The 24,759-nt window shown below is 50.4% G+C and overlaps 2 protein-coding genes across 2 annotated transcripts in view; both read right to left on the bottom strand.

Annotated features, from left to right (window-relative positions):
• Positions 1–1,179: 1,179 nt before the first annotated feature.
• MLXIP (MLX interacting protein) lies at positions 1,180–3,027 on the bottom strand. The gene has a single exon (XM_049619398.1). It carries the CDS (start codon positions 2,913–2,915, stop codon positions 2,499–2,501), a length of 417 nt encoding a protein of 138 aa, XP_049475355.1. The 5' UTR covers positions 2,916–3,027; the 3' UTR covers positions 1,180–2,498.
• A 16,018-nt stretch (positions 3,028–19,045) lies between these two features.
• BCL7A (BAF chromatin remodeling complex subunit BCL7A) overlaps positions 19,046–24,759 on the bottom strand; it is a 23,090-nt gene continuing 17,376 nt past the window's right edge. Inside the window, exons 5-6 of the mRNA XM_049619585.1 lie at positions 23,544–23,728; positions 19,046–19,478 (exon numbers count right to left, since the gene is read on the bottom strand). Of these exons, the coding sequence (XP_049475542.1) occupies positions 19,407–19,478; positions 23,544–23,728 (257 nt within the window). The 3' untranslated portion in view covers positions 19,046–19,406. The remainder of the gene's footprint in view (positions 19,479–23,543; positions 23,729–24,759) is intronic.

Here is a 24,759-nt window from a genome sequence, read left to right as displayed (position 1 = left end):
GCCAGGGAACAGACAGGAAGCTGAGGTTAGGAAGAGCCTAGGCCAGAAACAGTCTTGCAGGAGAGGAGGCCCCACTGTCCTTCCTCTAGGCCCAAGAAGGAAAAAACCCGGAAAACAGTGGCGAGGGCTGGAACCCCACAGAAAGGGAAGTCAGACCACCAGTGGTGAGATCGAGTGTGCTTTCCTCCCTACCCCCATCTCAACCCTCCTTCTCTGAGAGCCAGCTAGTGGTCACAATAGGACAGCTGAGGTCAGAAACTCACTTCTGTTCGCTGCTTTCTGTGCCAGAGGCTACAGCCCAGACAACTGGTTTTGAGTCGTTCCTCTGTCAATCTGTATCACGGCTCCACACTGCCAACTGAACTCAGGGGCAGTCGCATCAGCCTCACACGGAGAGACAAAGAGTATCTTCATGAGAAATTACTAGGCAGATACCCACCGGAGGCTTGCAGCGGCAGGACTTGAGCACAGAGAACTACAGCAAAGCGAGAGAGCCAGCGGGGCTGGAGGTCTTGAAGAGCAAGGTAAGGGTGCATTTGGCAATCAAGAAACTTAATTGAGCGATGGCTAGTTGCCAAAATATTTTTGAAAGAAGTGGGGGAAAAATGCCATTACTAAAATTCTTTGGTGTTATTTAATAATAAGCCTGTGGGTTATCCAAACTGAGGGCAAAGGGAAGTCTGGTTTATTTTTCCTTTAGCAGAGATTAGGTGAGATCTTTCTACCCCATGGCTCCTGCTACATAATCATCCCTTCTCTCCCTGTACACGAAGAAGTTTATATTAAAATAAAGAAAAGGATTAAGTTCTCTTAATAAAACACATTCCTGTCTTTCCCTTATAGTTTTGTTTGAAAAGGCTCTTGTGGTGTATGCTACAATCTAGGTGGGTTTGATTCCAGCGAAGTGCTCAAATTTTAAGACTGAGTAAGCAGGGCTAAAAGAGGGCTGCAATCTCAATTCCAATTCCAAAAAAAAAAAAAAAAAAAAAAAGAACATCTTCACAGGCTCAGTGCCAGCTCAAACTGGCAAGACCAGAGAATCAGAGCAGAGCCTAACCAATATGCCACGCAAGGGGGATGGGAGGAGAGCTATGGGTAATGTACTGCAGCCATGTGGCAAACAAACCACCAGGGAAACCTTCAAGAGAGGAAATGGGGGGGGGGGGGGGGGGGTTTGTTTCAGGAACATAACAAAGGAACAAGTTGACTAATCATTTATTCCAGTGGGGGAAAATGCCACCCGGAGCCATGTTTTGACTTCAGGTAAATGTGTAATGTTTTAACTTGGATATATCTGGGTTTAAAGGCTCTCCCAAAAAACAACAACAACAACAACAAGGAGTGGGGGGAATGTACCTATTTTTCTTTACGCTGTCTCTGGAGTCTCCAAGAAAACTTTTCCTGTGCCGCCTGCAGAGCAGACCTAAGACAGCCCAAGCCAGCCCAGTTACTAATGCAATCACCCCCACTCAGCAGAGATCCTATCATGAGCTTGGTGCAGGACAGAGTGCTCTGCACTGCAGATGGCCCGGAGAAGTTCTGTCGCTGAGGCAGAAGTCGCTGGGCACAAATACCTAACATGCGCACCAAAGAAGGAGGAGAGAGTGGAAAGACAGTTTATCTCATGAGGGCCAGGTATATCTGTGACTTAGAAAAAAGGGATCTCTGCCCAGAGCTGGGTCCACATGTCAGGATGGTGTCTGGGATGCCTGCCCTCAACAATGCCATCTCCATATAGTGTTTCAGGGCTGACCCCAGAACCTTCCAACTTGCCAGGAGGGCAGACTGCACCTCCAACAGCTGTGGTTCCAAAAGTCAACCTAGGAAGCACCCAGGCTGGCTGCTAAGGTGGGAGAGGGTGTCCCAATAAAGTGGATGTGAGAAGACCCAGCCTCCCTCTGCTGGGACAATAAGAAAAGTAAGCTAACATTTACGGAGCATCTACCTACCTGTCAGGCAGTGGGATAAAAGCACTACCTATCTCCTTCCATCCCTAAAATAGCCGATGGAGGCTGATATTACTGTCATCCCCTCTCCATAAAGGAGGAAGCAGGCTCCAGGATTTTACACAACCATTAAAGACTGGAGCCAGCACTTAAGCCACCCCTGGACAGGTGCTCCGAACCACTACTCGATATTGCCGAAGCACACAAAGCGTTTGGGCGAAAGGGTGGAGAGTCGAGTAACACAAGGTGCAGCCTGTATTTGCAGCTTTTTCGTGTCCCAAATCGGTGGCCTGGGGACACTGGAGGGGAGGGCCTGGATGGAGAACGTGAAGCCGGAAGAACGCAAGCCCTGCTGGTAGGGGAGGAGGCCAGGACACGGACCCCTCTCGCTACCACGGAGGATCCCAGACCCATAAACACTCCCAAAGGGACAGGAGCCAATGGGAATGCGTGCAGCCCCGGGGTCCTCGGGCGGTCGAGCCCTCCGCGCTGGTTTTGTCAAACTAGGAAGCTCCACTCGAGAGGTGGGGCCGGCCCGGGGTCGCCGGGTCCCTACCTGTAGGCCAGAGTCATGCACTCGAAGAGTTTGGTGAGCGAGGCGTCGATGGACAGGTGGCAGGAGCTGGTCTTGCCGAAGCTGTAGGTCTGGCACGTCTGCTTGTTGACCGTGTCGAAATCGTAGCCCTTCTTGGGCGGGTGCTCGCGGTGCGGCGACGACACCATGAAGTGGCCGCTGTGGATGATCTGCTGGCGGCGCGGAGGCTCCTCGCGGCCAGGCCCGGCCCTGGGCGGCGGCGGCGCGGCGCTCGCGTGGGCCCGGGCCGGGGTGGCCGAAGCGCAGGCGGGCGGCGGGGACGGCTCATCCGTGTCCGAGTCGTCGTCGTCCTCAGGCACCTGAGGCTTGAGCAGCACCGGGCGGCCCCGACTGCGGGGCCGGCGCGGGGAACACATGAAGACGTCGGCGGCCATGGGGGGTGCCGGCCGGGGGCATCCCCCGGGGCTCGGGGCGACGCGAACGAGCGAAGCAGACGGGGCGCCGGCCCGGCCCGCGCGCGGACTGTCCGCGAGCGCGCGGCGGGACTAGAGGGGGAGGGCGCGGGGCGGGCCGACTGGGCAGACTCGGCGCCGGCCCAGGCGTGACGTCACCGGCGCGTCTCGGCCAATCGGCTGCCCGCGTCGGCCTCTTAAAGGTGCAGGGGAACCTTTCCGTATCTAGGCGGACAAAAAAGCAGGGGGGTGGGGCGGGGAGGAAGGTTGCCGGAAGCCACGCCTTGATGCCCCGCCCCTCGCCGCCCCCACCCTCTCCGGGCTGCCTGAGATGCTGTGGGAAGCAGTGGCCAGGGACTGCCACTCGCAAGTGTCCTAGCCTTGGAGAGGCGTTGGACAAGTGGTGCTGTGCCGACCCCGCCCCACGGTCCCGGGAATCGCGCTGTGGGCGGGGCCGGGGCTCCACGTGGTGGGTGGAGGTGGGGCTCCTTCCCCCTCCCCCTCGCTGGCTGGCTCGGCCGGGCCTGTAACTGAGTCCTGGCAGCAAGTCCCTTGTGTTGCTGGGCGCGTTGGTTATTGTCCCCATTTAATTGATGAGAAGACTTGAGTCTCTGATACCAAAGGCATTTTTCTAAAGCAGAAACCAGATCAAGAACGCTTCTCACTTAAACCTCATACCCGCAGAGGTGGAAACTGGCTCCGCCAAGTTAAGGTGCTTTCCAAAAAGGCATCACGGTTAGTACGTGGCAGAGCCACCAGCTCCTTTAACCAGGTCTCAAAATACTGTCGTTATTGTTAAGATCTTAAATTTAGACGCTGAACCAGCCCCCAAGCAATTCTAAAAGGGAAAATTGTGAACCTTAGTTTTCTTCTCTTTCAAATAGGGAACAATTCTATGCCTCAAAATTGCGACAGTTAAAAATGATTATAAATCACTTAACACAGTGCCTAGCACAGAATGAGCACTAAAGAAATGTACTACAGACTGAAGCAATGGAACCGACCTGACCAGAGGTACCTAGAAATTGCCAATACTCCATCACTCCGGACCCACAGAAATAGCAATTTCAAACGGTTCAACCTAATAGTTGCCACTTCTAGAAAGCTGTCAAGGCTTCAGGGGCTCAAAGCCAGCCTGTGATGGCGGCCATGTTGGGAAGATGGGGTTTGACAGGGCATCAGGAGGGGGAAAGAGGCCCCTGGCCAAGAGCACCCACGTTACTTCCAGCAGGGCCTTGAGCGTCCTCCATAGCTTCTCCTTTCAAACCAGTTTCACTTCCAGATTTGGGTGGGCACTGAGGGCCCTGCCCCACCCTCTTCCTGGCAAGGGCCTCCGGAAGAGGTGGGTGTTCAGAGAGAAAGTGACAAACGGCTTTTACCAAAGTGGCTGTGCATCCTCCTTCCCCAGTTGTCTTCAAGGACAGATAGGCCCAAGGGACTGGCAGCTTCACGTGTGAGTTTGAGATCTTCCCCGTTGCCCAAACCACCCTTCCCAGCGCTGGTTGCAGATGTCTGAAAGGCCACCCTTTGACTTGTCTTCCTTCATCTGAAGACTTTTCTCCTTGGTGAACTCTTAAATGCCCAGCCGCATTGTCTAACAAGAGGGAAATTGTCGAATATATTATGGCCCGGAATGTAACAGAACACTACATATTAAATGAAGCAAATATTATTGACATGGAAAGATGTCCATGATATACTGTTGGGTGAAAAAACAACTTTTAAAAAGTTATCAGTAGTTTGAGATCAATTTCAAAAAAATACTTATAAAATCATATCTGTATGTGTGTGTGTGGGTGGGTGGGTGGAGAGAGAGAGAGAGAAGGTGAAGCTTAGTGTTCACACTAGTTATCTCTGGGTGGGGTGATTCTTACTTTCTTCATGTTTATCTATTTTCTAATTTCTTAAAAGAAACAATTATTACTTGTATACCTTTTTTTTTGGAGCGTACTCCATTTCTCTTTGGTTTCTTAGCACGAAAGACATCCATGTGGGAGGATGTATACTTTACTTTTTTAATTTAAAAAAGTAAACATTGGGGTGCCTGGATGGCTCAGTTGGTTGAGCGTCTGACTCTTCATCTTGGCTCAGGGCTTGATCTCACTAGATCAAGCCCTGAGTTGGGCTCCGTGCTGGAGGTGAAGCCTACTTCAAAAAAAAAAAAAAAAGAAAGAAACCTCAATTCCCTGGGAGGACAGAACCTCTAAAGGCTGATGTTGTAAACTGGCCACCCATAGGCCATATGCAGTGCACAAACATGCTTTGTGTAATCCTCACCATAAATTCCTAAAGATTATATTAGAGAAAAAAATAAGACTGGAGGAAAGCACAGTTTAAAATGCAGGAAGAAAAGAACTACCAAGAGTGAGATCTGGAGGGGGGTGCCAAAAACAATCAGAGGCTAGCGGGAGAAGGTCTCAGGGACAGTGTACTGGGATATGTGGAAATGATGGCAGAGAATCTAGGCTGAGGGCCTCCACCTTCCTTCCTGCACAGTATCAGGCAGCAACAGCCACGTGCACAGAGGGACATGCAGGACAGTGCTCCAAGAGAGCTAACAACCCCCATGAAGGACAGAGAGCTCCCACACCCAGCAAACCACAAGAACACAGAACCTCATGGAACAGCCATCTCTTCTCAAAAAATTGGAAGCACTCCATTATAATCAAATCAGCAATCAGGCAAACAGGAATTCCCAAATACAGAGTATTACAGACCAGCAAACGTCAGCAAACAGTTAAGGAAAGCCAGCCCTCCGGAAGAAAACTACCTAAGAACTAACAAACAAGGGGGAAAGTTAACAGAACAAACAGAATACTTTAAAAATAATTAATAGGGCGCCTGGGTGGCGCAGTCGGTTAAGCGTCCGACTTCAGCCAGGTCACGATCTCACGGTCCGTGAGTTTGAGCCCCGCGTCGGGCTCTGGGCTGACGGCTCAGAGCCTGGAGCCTGTTTCGGATTCTGCGTCTCCCTCTCTCTCTGCCCCTCCCCCGTTCATGCTCTGTCTCTCTCTGTCCCAAAAATAAAATAAACGTTGAAAAAAAAAAAATTAATAGCTCTAGAAAGAGTGTGGAAGATTCTGCACCCACCAAGCAACAACTCATTATAGTTTATTTGTGAAAAGAAGCAAACAGAGGTCTTGGAAAATAAAAATAAATATATATAACATATATCAAATATAAAAATAATGATTTTGAAAAGCTGAGTTGATAGCAGAATGGATAGGGCTAAAAGAGTAGCAAGCTAAAAGATTAAACTGAGAATTTCTCCTCAAAATTCTAAAAGGACGAAGAAAGTAAATGACCTGGAGGGATACGTTCAAAAGTTCTAGCGCCTGCCTAATAGTTCTAGAAAGAAAGAAGAAAGTGAATGAGGGAGGAAAGAAATAGAGGAAATAATTAAAGCAGAAGGAAAAGAGGGGCGCCTGGGTGGCTCAGTCGGTTAAGCGTCCGACTTCAGCTCAGGTCATGATTTCACAGCTTGTGAGTTCGAGCCCCACATCCGGCTCTGTGCCGACAGCTCGGAGCCTGGAGCCTGCTTCGGATTCTGTGTCTCCCTGTCTCTCTGCTCCTCCTCTGCTCATGCTCTGTCTCTCTCTCCTTCAAAAATAAATAAACATTAAAAAAAAAAAAAAGAAGTAAAAGAAAATTTTCCAGTGCTTAAAATAGAAGCATTCTGTATGGATCAATATAGGCTGATTGTGCTGTGATAGCAAACCACACCCAAATTTCAACACACAAAGGTGTGTTTTTTGGCTCAAGCTCCCTACATATTTGCTGTGTGTCCATCACAGGTCAGCAATGGGCTCTGCTGGTTGTAGTCACTCCAAGACTCAGGCTGACATTGCAGCCACCATCTAGAATGCTGCCCATCGTGGTGGCAGAAAGGAAGAGAAAGCTCAATAGGTCTCACTTTGTCAGTTAAATGGTCCAGCCCAGAAGTGAGATGCACTCACAATTCATTGCCTAGAGCATGGCCTCACCCAAGTAGGAAGGAGCCAGGAAGTGCAATCCGATCATATGACTGTAAGTATTGGATGAATAGCACTGACGACTGATGATCAACTATACCTTTGGTTTCCGGAAATGCAATACTATGGATGACTCTCAAAAGCATTATGCTTAGTAAAAGAATTCAGACTCAAAAGGCCACACATTATTTGATTCCATTTATATGACATCTGTAAAAGGCAAAATACACAGGGACAGAAAAACCAGATCAGTGGTTGCCAGGAGCTTGTGGGGAGGAAACTGACTACAAAAAGGAACCAGAGAACAATTTGTGGTGATGAAAATACTCTCTCTTGATTATGGTGGTGCTTATGTGACTGTGTAAGTTTCTCAAAAATCATAAAAATATATGCCTGAAAAGAGTGAGTTTTCCCTCAACAAGTCTTGGAGGATAAAAGGTTAAATGACTTTTTCATCCATAGGCCATATTTGAAAGAGTTACTGGAGGTTGTTCTTCAGTAAAACAAGAATTAAATTCAAGTAAAATTAAGATAGGGAACGTAAGAAACAGGGTAGAGCAAAACAAACAAACAAAAAAAGAAAGTAAAACTTAAAAGTTTTAAATTATTATTTTAAAAGATTTTTATAAAAATAAAATATAAAAAATAAAGATTAAAAAAAACCAAATTATGTTATTATGTTAGAAGGCTTATAATTAACCCACACCACCCATGCCATGCCCCTTACTACCTGACAGTCCTACCTACCTCCTCCAGAGAGGTAACACTTTTCAAATTTTTAGTGATCACTTCTAGTATTTATCTCCAAATTAAAAAAAAAAAAGCAAAACCTCTCTCCCTATATATATCCTAAAATCATCAATTTCAGACATCATTTATTGACTTACTATGTTAGAATGATTTTTTTAATGTTTATTTATTTATTTTGAGAGAGAGAGAGAGAGAGCATGAGCAGGGGAGGGGCAGAGGAAGAGGTGGAGAGAGAGAATCCTAAGCAGGCTCCATGCTATCAGCTGATAGCATGGAACCTGATTCAGGGTTCAAACTCGCAAACCATGAGATCATGACCTGAGCTGAAACCAAGAGTCAAACGTTTAACCAACTGAACCACCCAGGTGCCCCTGGAATGATTTTAATTTATTTTTTTATAGATGTCTTTCCTCTCCCATTTTACCACTATAGTTACATTATATTTTGTTAAATTCATATTCAGTGTTTTTATATTTTGGCCACAAAAGTATTGTGCACTATGATTTCTTTTCCTTGTTCCTTTGAACAAAAAATTGTTCAAATTTTTGTTTTTCCTGGAGTTAACAATTGTGTCACTTTTCCCATTTTCTTAGTTTTCCTTGAACCTATGGTTTAAGTCTTCCTATAACATCCGATAGTTTTCTTAAATATCTCTCAGTACAATTTTGACAGAGTCAGCCCTGTCAGAGTCTATCAACCTCAATTTTTCCCACTGAAGTCTTTTGTCCTAGCAATCTGGATTGATTGTTGCGTAGGCTTAATGCATAGCTATTGTCCCGGGACCTCCCTTTATCATCCTGGACACTTAGTTCCTTGATCTTGTGTCAGATGTACTATTTCCTAAGCTCTGTATGGTGGTTTGGATCCCCTTTCATCAGTTTTTACAATTGTTTGTCAGACCCCAGCCACCAAAAGGGTGAAGCAGATCGAGAGCAAGTACGCTTTTTAGGAAGGCTTGAACACTGCAGGAGATACGCTTGCAACAGTTGACTTCTCATCCACATGTTGTGGGCCTTGCAAAATGACCCATCCTTTCTCCATTCCCTCTCTAAAAAATGTTCCAACATGGTGTTCCTTGCAGCCGATGTGGATGACTGTCAGGATATTGCCTCAGAGTAAATGTGTGTGTAGTACTTCGAACAGTGCCTGGCACCTAGTATGTGGGCTATGTTGGCTTATTATTATTATTCTTATTTTTATTTGTTTTGTTTGGTTGGGGTGTAATTTGCATACAAGGAAGCTCTCTCTCTAGTGTACAGTTCCATGAATTTTAAAAAATATATACTGTCATGAAATCACCACCACAATCAAGATAGGGAATATTTCTGATACCCCCCCCCCCCACACACACAGAGGCTTCCCTTGTATCCCCCCCTCCTTCCACCCCAGTCCCTGGCAACCACTGATCTGCTTCTCGTCCCTGCTGTTTTGCTCTTTCTAGAACACCATACAAATGGAATCTTTCAGTAAGTAGCCTTGAGTCTGGCTTCTTTCACTTAGCGTAATGCATCGGAGATCTCCTCTATCCTTCAGTGTCTCTGTAGTTCATTCCTGTTTACTTCTGAGTAGGATTTCATTTGAGGAATGTACCACAGTTTGTCGATCCACTCAGCCATTGAAGACCATTTCAGTCGCTTCCAGCTTGGGGTGATTATATAAATAAGGCCACTATAAACTTTTATGCATAAGCTTTTGTACATTTTAATGCCTCTTAGATAAATATGTGTAGGCGTGGGATTTCTGGGTTGTATGGTAAGTTGACGCTTAACTGTACAAGAATCTGCCAAACTATTTTCCAAACGGCTGTGCCGTTTCACCACCCCACCAGCAGCATAGGGGGGGTCTGGTTTTGCTACATCCTCGCTGGTACTTGGTGTGGTCTCTCTTTTTAGCTATTCCAGTAGGAGTGTCCTGGGTCTCACTGGGCTTTTAATCTGCATTTCCCTAATAACTGATCATGTTCAACGTCTTTTATGGGCTTATTTGCTTCCCATATATTTTCTTTGATGAAATGGCTATGCTACTATTTTGCTAGGTTTCGGCGGGGGGGGGGGGGCAGTGTTTGCTTTCTTCTTCTCAACTCTTGAGAGTTCCTTATATATTCTAGATACAAGTTCTTTATCAGTTATGTGTTCTGCCAAGATTATCTGCCAGTCTGTGTCTTTTCATCTCATAACAGTGTCTTTAGCAGAGCAGAAGTTTTGAATTTTGATGAAGTCCAATGTATTAGCTTTTCCTTGTATAGTTAGTACGTGATGCCATGTTTAAAAAAGCTCTGCCAGGCCACCTGTGTGGATCGGTCGGTTGAGCGTCCGACTTCAGCCCAGGTCATGATCTCACAGTTTGCGAGTTCAAGTGCCATATTGGGCTCCATGCTGACAGTGTGGAGCCTGCCTGGGATTCTCTCTCTCTCCCTCTCCCTCTGCTCCTCCCCTACTCTCTCAAAAACAAATAAATAAACTTTAAAAATAAATAAATAAACTGGGGCACCTGGGTGGCTCAGTCGGTTGAGCGTCCGACTTCGGCTCAGGTCATGATCTTGTGGTTGGTAAGGTCGAGCCCTGCGTCAGGCTCTGTGCTGACAGCTCAGAGCCCGGAGCCTACTTCAGATTCTGTGTCTCCCTCTCTCTCTCTCTGCCCCTCCCCCGTTCATGCTCTGTCTCTCTCTGTCTCAAAAATAGATAAATATTTAAAAAAATTAAAAAAAAATTTTTTTTAACGTTTATTTATTTTTGAGACAGAGAGAGACAGAGCATGAACGAGGGAGGGTCAGAGAGAGGGAGACACAGAATGTGAAACAGGCTCCAGGCTCTGAGCTGTCAGCACAGAGCCCGACGCGGGGCTCAAACTCACAGTCTGTGAGATCATGACCTGAGCCGAAGTCGGCCGCTTAACCGACTGAGCCACCCAGGCGCCCCTAAAAAAAATTTTTTTTTAATAATACATAAATAAAAATTTAAAAAGCTCTGCCTAACCCCAGTCACAAAGATTTTCTCTTATGTTTTCTTCTAGAAGTTTTGGAGTTACGTTTTGGTGTATGATCCATTTTGGGTGAATTTTGGTATAAGGGGCAAGGGACGGGCTGCCGTTCATTCCTTTTGCACGTGGATGCCCAATGGTTCCAGCCTCCGTTGTCAACTGTTTGCAATGAGCATTAACACTATCAGGATTCCCGGTGTTCTGGGGACTGGCAGTCAGCAAGGGGGCATCCTGGCCCCACGTGTCCCTCAAATCTAACAGCGGGGGCCCCGTGCAGCCCTTTGCTGGCAGAGGAATTGGTTTCAGGTCGCTTTACCTCCTCTCTCTCTTCCTGAAATCTCTTGCATAAAACAAACCATGAAAGGGCAGGGGTGGCTTAGTGGTCTGGCAACGTCCCTTTGAAAATAAACAAGTGCAGAAATTGAAAGCCCGCGGCCATCTCTGGGGACTACTCTGAGAAACAGTTTGGGGCCGGTGCATCCGCTGCGCGTGGCTCTCCTGCCCCGGCAGGCAGCAGGTCGGACGTGGCAAAGCCAAACAGGATCCTGATTGCTTCAGATGTCACTTCTGGCCAGGCAGACCACCCCCCGGCTCCAGGCCTTTGCAGAGAGAGGCTGCGCTGGTGGGGGGTGTCTAATCGTCGGGGAGGCCGGAAGAGGTCCATGGCTAAGCAGCCCTGCACAGTTTGTACAGTCGGCCTCCCTCATCTAAGGGACGGTAAGCTCTGTTTTACAGATAGGGAAACTGAGGCGGGGGGAGGCGTGCGCGCGCGCGCGTGTGTGTGTGTGTGTGTGTGTGTGAAGTAGATGAGTGCAAATTTGGGATTTGGGAGGGACAACTTTATCGAGGTATTGAAGCATACAACTCAGCTTTAAAGAAATTCACACAGCTGTGGGATCCTGCCCACAGTCCAGTGTTAGAGAGTATTTTCATCACCTCCTGTCTTCTTGCAGTCCATCCCTGTTGCCACCTGTCCCGGATAACCCAGGCTTTTCCTTCCGTCACCACAGCGTTGCTTTTTCTAGAAATTTCATGCAAATGGAATCACGCAGTAGGCGGTCACAGCGAGATTTCAAGTCAGAATCTAATGAGGAAGCCAGAGAGCCAGGACAGCAGGCACACCTTCACCAAGGGTTTTCCCCGTCCCGCCTGCTGTGTCTCTGAACCCCAGTCTGCACGCCTTTTAAAGAGGCTGCAAACTGGCTCCCCGCCTCAGGGGTGAAGCCAGGGTGAAATGAGATAATGGAGGTCCAATATCTTGCATATTCATAATCAATACTCCATGGAAACTGGAAATAGACCAAACGGCCAGCAGCAGGAGAATGCGTAAGTGCCTTGTCGTGCCTTCACCCTGCGGAATATTCTCTAGCAAGGAGAATGGACTCCAGTGATGTGCAGCCATCCGAAGAATCTCACAAACATTGTGTTAAGTGAAACAAGACAGAGGTAAAAGGGCACATACTGTGATTCCATGAACAGAAAGCTCAAAACCGGGCAAAACACACCTGTGCAAAGAGAAGTTGGGAGAGCAGCTGTCCTTCGAGGGGTGGTGACTGGAAAGGACAGCGGGGGGGGCGGGTGGGGCGGCGCACAGGTGTATTCAGTGTGTGAAGGTTCATTGAGCTACACTCTCACCAGCTGCGAAATCAACGCAAAGTCCTGCATGGTGCCTGGCACATAGTAGGTAATTATTATTCTTATTCTTTCCTCTGCACGGTGTTTCCGTAGGAAAGTGTGGTTGACTGCAGAGGTTGGCAAACTTTTTCTGTAAAGGGTTAGTTATTACATATTTTTGACTCTGCAAACCATATAGTCTACATAGCAACTATTCACCTTTGCTGTTGCATCATGAAAGCATCCAGAGATTATATGTAAATGCACGAGCATGGCTGTGTTCCAGTAATACTTTTTTTTTTATTTTTATTTTTTGAGAGAGAGAACATGTATGGGGGAGGGCCAGAGAGAGAGGGAAAGAGAGAATCCCAAGCAGGCTCCACACTGTCAGTCCAGAGCCCAAGGCAGGGCTCAAAACTCAAGAACTGTGAGATCATGACCTGAGCCGAAATCAGGAGCCGGACACTTAACTGGCTGAGCCACCCAGGTGCCCCTCAATAATACTTTATTTACAAAAACAGGTCGTGGGCTGGATTTGCTGACTCCTCACCCACAGACAGATGGACCGGATTCCAAAGCCTCCTTCCCAGACAGAGTCACTGCAGGACTCTGTTCAGTCATGTCCCTGTCCCCAGTTTTCCTATCTGTATAATGGGGAGTTGGTCCCTGCTCTAAACTACCATTCCGGGTGGCTCGGAGGTCAAATGAGCTGGTAACTGAGGGACCCAGAGGGAGGAAAGAGCAGGAATTAAGAGTCTCTTGAGATTCTTTGGTGCAAAGCAGATTGTTATTTCTGCCAAAGTCTGAAGAGAGAAAGCCATCGACCTCACGTCACCCAGTGCATCCATGGGCACCAGTGTCCCAGGGGTATCTTGGAGGGAGTCAGGACCCACAGGCCTGGCACCACGGCCTGGTCTTTGCCTTCTAGAGGCTTTTCGCTCAAGAGCCTGTGGAGGAAGAACGATGGTGAAGGAGGCTGTAAAATTGAGTCCCCAGTGGGCTGTTCCTCTGAGGCCCAAGGCCCCAAAGCTCCCTGCCTGGGACTGCTTTACTGGACAGCCTGTGTCTGTGGCAGGGACGTACCCTCTAATCTCCAGCCTTTGCTCAAGCCTTGCCCTCAGCCAGGAGTGTCTTCCCTTCTGTTTCCTGGAGGGCTTCTACTCGTCCCACAAGACATGATTTAGGCTTTGGATCATCCGGGATACTCTGGGTGGATAACCCCACTGTCAGTCATCTGGGGAAGAGGCCGGTCTTCAGAAAGCCAAGTATAACTCAGAGGCAAGCCCAGGGGTACCTAGGTGGTTCAGTCGGTAAGGCATCTGGTCAGCTCAGGTCATGATCTTGCCGTTCGTGAGTTTGAGCCCCACATCGGGCTCTGTGCTGACCTCTCAGAGCCTGGAACCTGCTTCGGATTCTGTGTCTCCCCCTCTCTCTCTCTGCCCCTCCCCTGCTCACTCTCTCTCTCTCTCTCTCTCTCAAAAATAAATAAACATTTAAAAAATTAAAAAAAAAAGAAGGTAAGCCCAAAGCAGCGGGGAGTGGGCAATTCTTGCCTTTTCCTGCACCTCATTCTCTGGGAGCTGGGTTTCTGGGGTCTAAACACGATTGAAGATAGTAACTCTAATAGTAACGGTAGCAGCCAACATTTATTGAGATTTACTCTGTGCCAGGACCTGTCACAAGCACTTCACATGTATTGATTCATCTAATCCTTGCGATGGCCCGAGAGTAGGCACTGTTAGTCTTCCCCTCCTAGAGGAGGAAACTGGGGCCCAGAGAAGCTAAGATACTTACCTGACGTGACATAGGTCTAACGTGCTGGGGCTCTGAAGACTGTAGAAGACGTTGCTTCAGAAGTCCGAAATGGGTTCTTATCATCCTTGTTATATCTTTTTCTTCAGCTCTGGACCATCTAAGTCTTTGTCACATGGGAGCGTTAAAAGGGGAAGTTGGAGGGGAGAGAAAGACACGCCTTCCAAGACAATGACACCCAATCAGCAGTCAGAGCTACTATATGGGCAGCCACCCCTCCTTCTGGATTCGTCCAGGAGAGACTCCAAGCCCTGGGACAGACGAGCGGGGACTCACGTGGGAACCGATCCAGGGAAAACTGACCCGAAGGGCCACAATTGACTCGCAACATTGAAAAGTTCAGGAGGAGAGCTGGCTTCGGGGCCGGCTGGGGCCAAGTGCTCAAATGCTGCCCTCGGGAAGCTCACGTTCTCCATCGTTCGACTCTTTCTTGTGTTCAAGTCACTTGCAGGCAGGCCTCTCCCTACCGTGCTGGCCCTCTAGGGAATTCTCTAGTGACTCCTTTAGTAGGACTCTTTTCTAGCAGTTCCCACGGAAATCCCAGGGCTGACTGTCACTGGGCCACAATGGCTTACGTGATCATCCTTGAACCAACTGTGGCCAGGGGGTGGGACCATGCGGGTGGTGCAGGCCTGGGTCACCTGGCTGTCCCTGGGACTGAGTGGACAAGGGTGACCTCTACTGGCAGAAGAGGGGAATGCAACTGGCAAAGAGCGTGTGTCTATTAGCCTCCGGAGGGAAATAAAAAAGATTCCTCACTCACAGGAGCGGGGATTGTTAGACTTGGCCTTTAAGGTCTGCACTCCCACCTCGGTCTTGACTGTGGACCTCCATGATCCTTGTTGGCTTAGTCTGGGCTAAGACCCAGACCTCAGTTTCCCTACCTGTCTCTCCCAGCCCACCTGACTCCACCAGCTGGGCTGCTGTACTGATTGCCTGGGAGCACACGGCCTTTTGCCAACTCCCGGCCTCCTGCTTGGCCCACTGCCCCAGTTCCCTGGTTGCTTTGCCCCCATCTCCAGCCTTGGCTTTTTCCAATCCATGCCATTCCCTGGAAATCCTGTCCCCAGCCCAGCAGAGCCCTGGTTCAGAAACCTCCAGCCTACTCCTTGGTGTCAACCAGGAAAACGAACTTCTCATCCCCATGCCTGGACTCCTTGCACCATCCCTGACCCCGCCCCCTCTTCAAAAGGCACCTTCCCTAGTTCCAAACGGTGTTGGCCATCCTGGCACACTGGCTCACTTATTTGCCTATAGCTTTAGGGACAAACTTGAGTCACTGCTGCCCCGGGCCCAGCATACACGTGGTGCTCACACGAATGCTTGCAAAGCTGCATTTTCCAGCTCTTGTGCATGACTGCTTCTCAATTAACGGACAGGAGAGGAAGTCAGGCAGCGCCACAGACGGACAGGAAACGGCAAGAGACAGAGAAGCCAAGAGAGTCACAGAGAGAGTGAGCGTATGACTGAGAAACAGATCTGGGGGGGGGGGGGGGGGTGGTGGAGAGAAGGGTGGCGGATCCACAGGGACAAGTCTGGAAGGGACGGAGCTCCATCCAGGACGGAGACGCGGACACGCAGGGAAGACAGAAAAGGAGAGCGCAAAAGGGTGCCAACTAAAGCATATTTTTGGTTGAGCAAAGTCCCTATGATTTCTGTTTTGTCAAGCCGAACTTTATCAGGAGTTCAGGAGTCTCTTTCGCTGAGCAATCAATCCCGGTAAAAACACTAGAACATGGTAAAAAAGAAGGGGGTGGGAGGGAGAGGCAGACAAAACAGAGAACATTTGCCTCCAGGTGGGTTGGCACAGGCAGGCCTCACTAAAACAATAATCCCATCCCTGCCCTCCCTGCTGGCAGATCAGCCTCGGCCAGGTTTCAGGTGGAAGAGGAGATGGTGGGACAGGCCAGAGAAAAGGAAACCATGGAGGGAGACTCCAGGGAGGGAGTCTGAGCTGCCAGGGAGAGAAGCGCCCCAAATGCCAGGAGGGGAAAGGGCCCCGGGAAGGTTCTGCCTCCGGCCTGGCCGCGGGTCACTTAAGCCAAGACAAAGTTGCGATCCACCTCCGGGCCGACTCCTCAGAGTGCCTGCCACAGCCTCGCAAAGTCGAGGACCAGGGCCTTTCCATGGGGGCCCTGCCTGGCTACGCGACTGTTTCTGTGTCCTCGCCTCAGCAAGGAGGTCTGTCACCCCTGTGTCCAGTGTCCAGCTGGTGCTTAACGGTGGCAGCTAACATGACCCTGGGAGGCAACAGTCCCTGCGTGCAAGGAGCTTAGTGCCCTGCACAAAGTCAGGGCCACACGGTCGTGCACGAGAGGCCAGAGCAGCTGGCGAGGGGCCCTCTCACCATCCATCAGATTTTACCCTTTATTACGATGCTAGAAAGCCACATGGTGTTCATGATTTGAATTTTTTATTTTCTGAAATGGAACCATTGTACATTGTACAAACCGTATCTACTGATGGAATAAATAAGTGAAAAATTATACTGCTGTACAACACGCCAAAAAGAAAGAAAAAAAAAAAAAAACGTAAGAGGAAAAAAAAAAATTAGGTAACGGTGAAAAAAGGTCTTTATACCTCTAACCAGGTCCTTGGCGATAATGAACATTCCAAACCATGACATCGTTTGTAATGAGAGGTCACCACCCTATAGATCGGTCAACTGCCCTCCAGGTTCTGGGTGTAAAAGTGCCAGCACTTTGTGGAATGTGTAGCCGAAGCCTCCCCGACTTCGTGTGTGGCGGGGAGTAAGGTTGCCCTGGGAGCCCTTTAGGCCACAGGGCCTGGTGTCCGCGGAAGGCATCTGCTGAGGACCCCCGCCCCTGGCTCGGTCGGCTGAAAGGTCTTAGATTCTGTGGTGGGAGGAGGGCGCGGGGCGCAGGGTGGGTGGGCAACAGTGGCTCCGAGGAGCGGACCGTGTCGGGGAAGGAAGCACGTGTGGATTTTTGCAGTCTAACGATGCCGCGCGGGAGGCCTTCCCGGCCAGCGATGCGTGCGGGGCCACTGGCGCTTTGCCTGGCGTGGCCGCGGCGGGGCCGGGTGGGTCCCCGGCCACGGGCCCCTTCCTACCTTCATCAGGCACTTCAGAGAAAAACTAATGACAGCCCCGGGATCGTGGATGTGGTCTTCGTCCTCAACCGCGTTGACTCCCCTTGCCCGTCCAGAGAGGGCACCGCAACCGGAAGGCGCCCAGGGGACCCCGGCCGACTTGCCGTTCCTGTGGATGCGTGTGTGGGTCTCCTTCGGCTGTCTTGCTCCTAACCTCTCATTTCCCAAAAAAGAAAGGAGATAAATCTCCAAATTCACCTTTCATCAAAATGGAGTTTTGCCGCAAAGAAAAAAAGTTAAGTTACTCTAGCTCTAGAGGATCTGGAGGTAAAGCCGCCTTGAGAGATGCTGAGAGGTAACGCAGAACACAGTTCTCCACAGAACTGACTGCCTGAGGGGCAAAATTGATAAGGATTTTTTTTTTTTTTAAGACAGAAACCTTTCGGCATTGCGAACTTCAACATTAAGATTCTCAAAGTTTGTTGTGTTTTTTTTTTGTTTTGTTTTGTTTTGTTTTTTCCCTTATTTCAGGAGACATTTTTGCATGAGGTATTTGAAATTCAGGAACATTTTGATTCTTCTTGAAGTGCAGGAAATAGATTGGCTCCCTTAAAAAAAAAGTAAGAGCCTCACCCTCAGAAACTTAGAAACTGGAATCTGGCAGACACTTCCCACGGTGGTCAGGAGAGAGATCCACACGTCAAAGGTGGTACCTGAATATATGCACCAATCAGCAAAACAAAAACGAAAACAAAAAAACCACAAAACAACAACAAAATAACCCCCCCTCAACCCTCCCACCCCCTCACACAACTCAAAGGAAGTTGAACTCCAGTGCAGTAAAGAAAGCTCAGGAAAAGGGTTAAGGTCCGAGGAGTCCATCTAGGAATTAAGAGCAAACCAGGCCTCAGAACCAAACGATCAGGCGGTTTGTCCACGGGGGGCATCGCCGTTTGAGTGAGAGGAAGCTGTCCTGGCGCAGGCACAGGACGGAGGCCAGGGGATGGGGGCTCAATCACCCCTTTCTGGAGGAGTGTAGAGCTTTCTGCTCCCCGGTGCCTTGTTTCTGGCCTTTGAGGCCCAATCATCAGGGTCTGCTCCCCAGTGGGGACCATCAGCGCATCCTGGGAGCGAGAGGCGATGGACTGTTGTTGGCTCTGAAGAGTCAGGAACGCTTTGCCATCTCCCCTCCCCCCCTGGGGGGCGTGGGGGGAGAGCCCAGAGGAGCCGGGGAGGCGGAGGGCAGCAGGTTACTGTGGATTTGAAATCCAGGCAACACGCTAGGAGAGAAAGTTCAGCACCAGCTATTCTTGCCATCTGCTCCCAGCCTCCTCAGCCCTTTCATCGTCCTAAGGAGACAATCCTGCAGTCAGCCACAGAAGCCATTTCGTCTTCGGAGGTGTGGGAGAAAGCGGTATGGTGGGGATAGAGGGTGGAAGTGCCAGAACAATCTAAGGGTTCCGTGTATCCGTCTGGGCCACGGTGGGCTTGGAAACACCGGCCTCAGATGCCCCGAGGAAGTGAGAGCACATCCAGTGGCCCGCCCTCGGGGACAGTGCCCCGACGACATCGAGACTCCTCGGACCTTGGACCCAGGCCCCGGGGCCCAGGGCGTGCTCAACGCCCTCCCTCCGCACCTGCAAATCAGGTGGCCAAGGAGGTCCTGCTCTTCCGAGGCCTCAGTTTCCCCTCCTCCCTGCCTGCTCCGCTCCAGCTGAAGTCCCGGGTCAGGGAGGGGAGAGATGTTGAGGACGGTGGCACCGGCTGCCTGGACAAAACCGAGGGCACTTTGCAAAGGGAGATGCAAAACAACCGGGAAAACATGCCAGAGGTCACCTCAAGGGCACAAGGCACAAAAAAAGAAAGCGGAAGGAATCGGCTGAACAGTGAAATGCCCCGACGAAAACCGATTTCCTGATCGGCACCACCCTCAAATATAGCTTATATCGTTAAATAGAGAAGTGGGGGGTGGCGGAGAGGGGAACGAAACAATACAGCAGCAACACAAATGTGATCTTGGCTTCAGAGACAGTGTGCAGACACTCCTGAGTGCTGTCGACTCCGCCTTCCCAAGGACGGTCCCTTCGAGACTCAAGTGTTTTGCTTCACAGCAGAAAGTTCTTCAGTGTCTGAGAAGTTACGCTGTTCTGGGTTTTCTTGGATTTGCACTTGGTAAACTTGGAAAGTTAGTAGTTCTGTCTGCACCCGAGAGGAATCGCTCGGGGGAAGTTGTTCTAGAATTCAGCCTGCAGATGGCTCTCCCGTGGAACGTGGACAGCAGGACTGAACGTAGTGTCTACATCTCTTCAGAGTTCTGTTGCGAGGCCTCCAGTTTCAGCTTCTTAGAGGGTGGGACTCCTTCCAAATCCTTGGGGAAGAAGAAGGGAGAACAGAGGTTAACAGCCAGGGGGGCAGTTTCGGGTCAGCCGTGAGGTAGAAGGTCAGCCCAGGAGGAAACTGAGGCCCACCCCCTGTGGTTCCAGTCTGAGGTTCTGGCCCTGTGCTCACCAAGCCCCGCGTCACCTGGGTCCCCCGTCCCTGCCACGGTGGCTTCCCTGTGGGTCTTCAAGCATACCGTCACCCACGACCGTTACCACACTGCCCCCTGGGCCTCTAAAGCTTCTCTGTCCCCTTCACCACACAGGCCGGGGGAGGGTTTCCCCATTATCAGCCCTCCAATCTGTAATTAATCGCTACGGTAATCATTTGTACACAAGTCCCAAGGGCACCTCTCCAAGCTCGAAGAAGGCCTGGTCCAACCTTGCCGTATGGACAATGGCTCCTCCAGAGCTCCGCACAGGTGCCTGGCCTGGGCACACACTCGGCGTTTGTTGAATGCACTTGTGTGTTTTTCTGGGGGAAAAGGCCCATAGCTGTGACCGAACTCCTAGATCCCATGACCCAAAAAAGGTTCAGCACTCATTCTCCCACCCTGACTTTCCCATTCAGGCATCGCCAACCTGGCCCATCACCCGAGACCAGCTGTTGACCTTATCCGCCTCGACTGCACCCCCGTGTCCGTCCAGGATACCACACCTGCCCGGGATAAAGCTGACGGTAGCCAGGAGGCCTCGTTTGCTCGCCCTGTGCCCACACCCCCCACGTACTAGCAAGTATCACCAACTCCATCTCCAAATACCCCTGGGCCTGCCCACCTCTCCCCGCTGCCTGCTGCCCCATCCATTGTCCTCACCACCATCACCTGCCCAGAGAAAGCAGCATCCTGTTCCGAGATCTCCCTGTGCAGCCTTCGCCAACGTCTAACCAATCCCAAAATAGAAATCACACACAGAACATAAAACCTGCCGACGCTTTCCCACTGACTTCAGAGCAAAATCCCAACTCCTTACCAGGCTGAGAGGGCCCAGCAGCCAGCCCAGGCCTACCTCTGTGCCTCGCCTCGCCGTGCTCTTCCTTGTCTGCTAGGCCCTGGCTCCCCTGGCCCCCCTTGTGTTCCTCAGGCTCGTTCCTGTCTCCAGGCCCAGGCACCTTTGGTTTCTCTGCCCAGAAAGCCTGCCCTATTTTCCCATCCTTCAAATTCCCGCTCAAAGCCCCTTTCTCTGCCTATACCAGCCCGAAGAACCCTCCACTGTCAGGCCTCCTTGTTCTGGTTCTCCTGAAGCACGTGTTGGGACCTTGTATTCCTCCTGTGCCTGCTGTATTCCGGCTGTGTCTTCCTCCCCGACCCCATCGTGAGCCCCAAGAGGGCAGGAGGGACCCCGTCTCTGGCTCACCCTGGGTCTCTAGTATCTGGTCGAGAGCCTGGCCCACAGCAGGTGCCCAACAAACGTTCCATAGAGGTCCTAGACCTCGATGCAGGCTGTGTATGAGTTTCTTTAAAAAAAATTTTTTTTAATGTTTGATTATTTTTGAGAGGGACAGAGCATGAGCAGGGGAGGGACAGAGCATGAGCAGGGGAGGGGCAGAGAGAGAGGGAGACACTGAATCCAAAGCAGGCTCCAGGCTCTGAGCGGTCGGCACAGAATCTGATGTGGGGCTGGAACCCATGAACCGTGAGATCATGACCTGAGCCAAGCTGGACACTTAAATGATTGAGCCACCCAGGCACCCCATCTTTTTTTTTTTTTTTTTTTTTAGTATTTCTTTTTGAGAGAGAAAGAGAGCACAAGCAGGGGAGGGGCAGAGAGAGGGGGACAGAGGATCCAAAGCAGGTTCCATGCTGACAGCACAGAGCCCAATGTGGGGCTCAAACTTGTAAACTGTGAGATCGTGACCTGAGCCAAAGTCGGACACTCGACCGACTGAGCCAGCCAGGGGACTGTGGGTGTGAGTTTCGTGTGGCAGACCCTGACAGCAGGTGTCGCAGGGAGGCAGAAAGAACCCCTCCATCTGTGTTCTCCCTTGTTCTCATTATGAAAGCGATAAAAGCCCGATAAAGACAGAACAGCAGAAAGCAGGTACTGTGCCTTCCGAGGATGGTGGGTCCCGCTCGGGAAAAGGTCTTTGGTTCTGCAGAGCACCTGGGTGCGGGGGCAGCATGTGAGTTTGGGAGGGGAGCCTGGAGGGAGGTGAGCTGGTGTACAGGGCACAGGAGAGAAGGAGAGAGGGAAGAGGGAGGGAGTGAAAGAGGAGCCACGAATTCAGGACAGTTGAGCTGGCAGAAGAGCCGAGTAAGTCTTCCTCATGGGGGAGGAAGGGAGGGTTTTTTGTTTGTTTGTTTTTGTTTTTGACACAGGAATGGCCACATTTCAACATCAAGTTGTTTTGCTTAGCTGTGATGCATTCTGCACCTTGCTCACAAGCCTCGGAGCTCTGTGAGCGAGTGTCTGTCTGTGTGTGCGTGACAACAGCAGACGAGGCCCCGTTTCAGGTCTGGGTCCCCTGGAAATGGGAGTGGAGGTTAGGGGGGCATGTTAGAACAGGAGACCCCTGTACCATTCAGATATCTGCAGGGGAGGGGAGCACAAGATGCCCCCCAGGGTATGGATCAAAGTTTCAAGCTGGTCTTTCCTCCACTGAGTTCAGGAGGCCAGGAGATCCCAGCTGACATCCTGGTTTTACAAACTGTACACGGGGCTTTGATTTTTATTTTTAATCAAATGGGCTCATGCTATGCCTGAGGTTCTGTGTCTTGCTTTTCTCATTTCATGTTGTGAGGGTACTTCTTTATTGATGGTCTGTACCTGGGTCAACCACACTCTTTTTTTTTTTTTAATTTTTTTTTTTTAACGTTTATTTATTTTTGAGACAGAGAGAGACAGAGCATGAACGGGGGAGGGGCAGAGAGAGAGGGAGACGCAGAATCCGAAACAGGCTCCAGGCTCTGAGCCGTCAGCCCAGAGCCCGACGCGGGGCTCAAACTCACGAACCACGAGATCGTGACCTGGGCTGAAGTCGGACGTCTAACCGACTGAGCCACCCAGGCGCCCCAGCCACACTCTTTTTAACAGCTATGTACCAGTCTGTTCTATCCGTGACCCCAGGATTAATTTAACCAGTCCCCTCTGACAAACTTCGGTTGTGGCTGATTTCCTGCCACTGCAAACACATCTTCTATCAACACTCCCTCTGTTTCTGGGCAGAATACTCTGGAGGAGTATTCTGTAGGAGGAGGGGGCTGCAGATCCAAAGGGGCACTTCCTCTTGGGGGGACAGCCTCGCTTAAGGCTGTGCTAAGTGCAGACCATGTCCCACACACCCTGCCTCTTCCAGTCTTTTGGCTACTGCTCCTTGTCAGTGTCTCCCAAGGTCCTGGAAAATAGTTTTATTCGTTGGCGTTTTGACACCCCTGAGTCCCCAGCTCATCTTAGGTGAGCACAGTGGGCTGACGGTGAAAAAGCACAACGGTGGCTTCTGAGGCATTCCTGTGTCCAGTGTCACAATGAGTGTGTTAACCCACATTCAATCATCTCATCTGCGCCCTGGTCCCAAGACAGTCCCGTGACTCCATTTTGGCAGCTGCAGACAATGAGGCTCAGTTATGCTAAGTGAAGGAGTTGGCGGATTTGAACCCAGGATGTTTGCTCCTATCCACCGGCCACCTGCTTCTGCATTGTCTGATTCACACCAGATGCGCACCAACGGCGATGACCCAGATCGGGGTCCAAGCAAGGTGGGGGAGGGGGTGTGGTCAGTTGCAAAATGCTAAAGGATGATTCATCTGGCATTTAGGATTCTGCAGACTTATGGTCCCAGCTCTCAAGGAAGCTAACTTCGGGTCACGAGAGCAGGCAGGGCCTTTGTGGACCCGAGTAAACAAAGTGATAAGGCTAAGGCTGGGTTATAGGATGCTTCCTCCTTCTACGCCCTGTTCCCCGAGGACTGGGCCCACGTGTCTCTTTCTGCAAGACACCCAGGGTGCCCAGGGCGGATCACAGGATGCTCACGAATCCTGCTCAATGAATACAGGAAAGTTCCGACCTTCCAAGGAGAAAACAAAAAACCAAAATAACAAAAACGCCTTTCAACGTACCCCCGACACCCCAACGGGCTCCCGGCCGATCTGGCTGCCCCTCTGAGGCCTCGATCGAGGTACCTGAGAGATTGCGGACGCCTCTGCAGCTAGACCCGCGTCTCCAGATGGCTGCCGTTCTACTTTCTCTGAACTGTTCATCGAGTTTTCCATTGAGGACTGTGAATTCTGCTCGTCGGAAGCATCTGAGGGAAAAGCAAAATGACAGAAGCTGTTTTCAGACACGTGAGATGCGGAGCCAGATGGACCAATTACTAAAAATACCTGGAACAGGGTAGTTTTGTGGCCAGGCGGTCTGTCGGTGCTGCAGTGAGCTGTGGGGGAGGGGGGCTGGGAAACCTCTTAGTTTTTTTGTGAGGTGGTTTTAACCTGCGAGGCCACAGGCTGGCCCCGGGGGCCTCCAACCCTCGCCTGCACTCCCACCACCTGCCGCGTGCCCAGAGAGGACATCTTAGGGATGCTACAAGCTTTGTGCCGTGTGCACCTGGCGCCCTCTGGTGGGCACAATGCGCTGCAACCGTCATGGCTGCTGACTCCTCCCTCCTGCGTTACAGAGCCTGCGGTTCTCCACCTGGGGAGCCCACGGAGGTAACTGTCTTTGCAGACATTTCTCTTAATAACATGGGTATTTTCCTGACCTTAAGAGCAAAGACTGATCATTGCGAGAAACGGCAAATACAGAAAAAAAAAAAATAGTTAAAATCAGTGATTATCTCACACCACCCACAACTACCAACCCACTAACATTTCAGAGGATTTATTTCCTAACATTTCAGAGGATTTATTTTCATCTCTCCAGATGTTTTCCCCCTACATGCATATAATTCTCTGCTCTCCCCAAATAGAGATCACACAGAATTTTAGAGAAAATTTTCACATCTTGAAAAATTCCCTAAATACAAGAGTGCACAAAATGGCCGCACAGCTTCTCCCAAGCCATCACTGATTTATAGATCCTGTTTTGCCAATTATTTGGGCTATTTCTTATGCATCAGTCTCCCTGCTCCCCACCCTCCCTGCCACGTTCCTTCAGCCGTAGCTGGCTGCATGTGGCAGTGCGGCTGTGGAAGAAGAGACAGCAGTGTTTGTACCTGAAGCTTATTTTGGGTGCCGAGCAGCCGAGCTCACGGGGGGGGCGGGGGAGAAGGGGGAGAAAAAACACACCCCCGAGACCTCCCTTGGTGCACACCACACGGCCCACAAAAAACATGCACCT

The sequence above is a fragment of the Panthera uncia genome (assembly GCF_023721935.1).
Source record: "Panthera uncia isolate 11264 chromosome D3 unlocalized genomic scaffold, Puncia_PCG_1.0 HiC_scaffold_8, whole genome shotgun sequence".
NCBI classification, from domain to species: Eukaryota; Metazoa; Chordata; class Mammalia; order Carnivora; family Felidae; genus Panthera; species Panthera uncia.
This window is presented reverse-complemented; position numbering and strand designations above follow the sequence as displayed.

Coding starts and splice junctions, on each gene's coding strand:
- MLXIP (XM_049619398.1), bottom strand. CDS start 2,915: ATGGCCGCCGACGTCTTCATGTGTTCCCCGCGCCGGCCCCGCAGTCGG.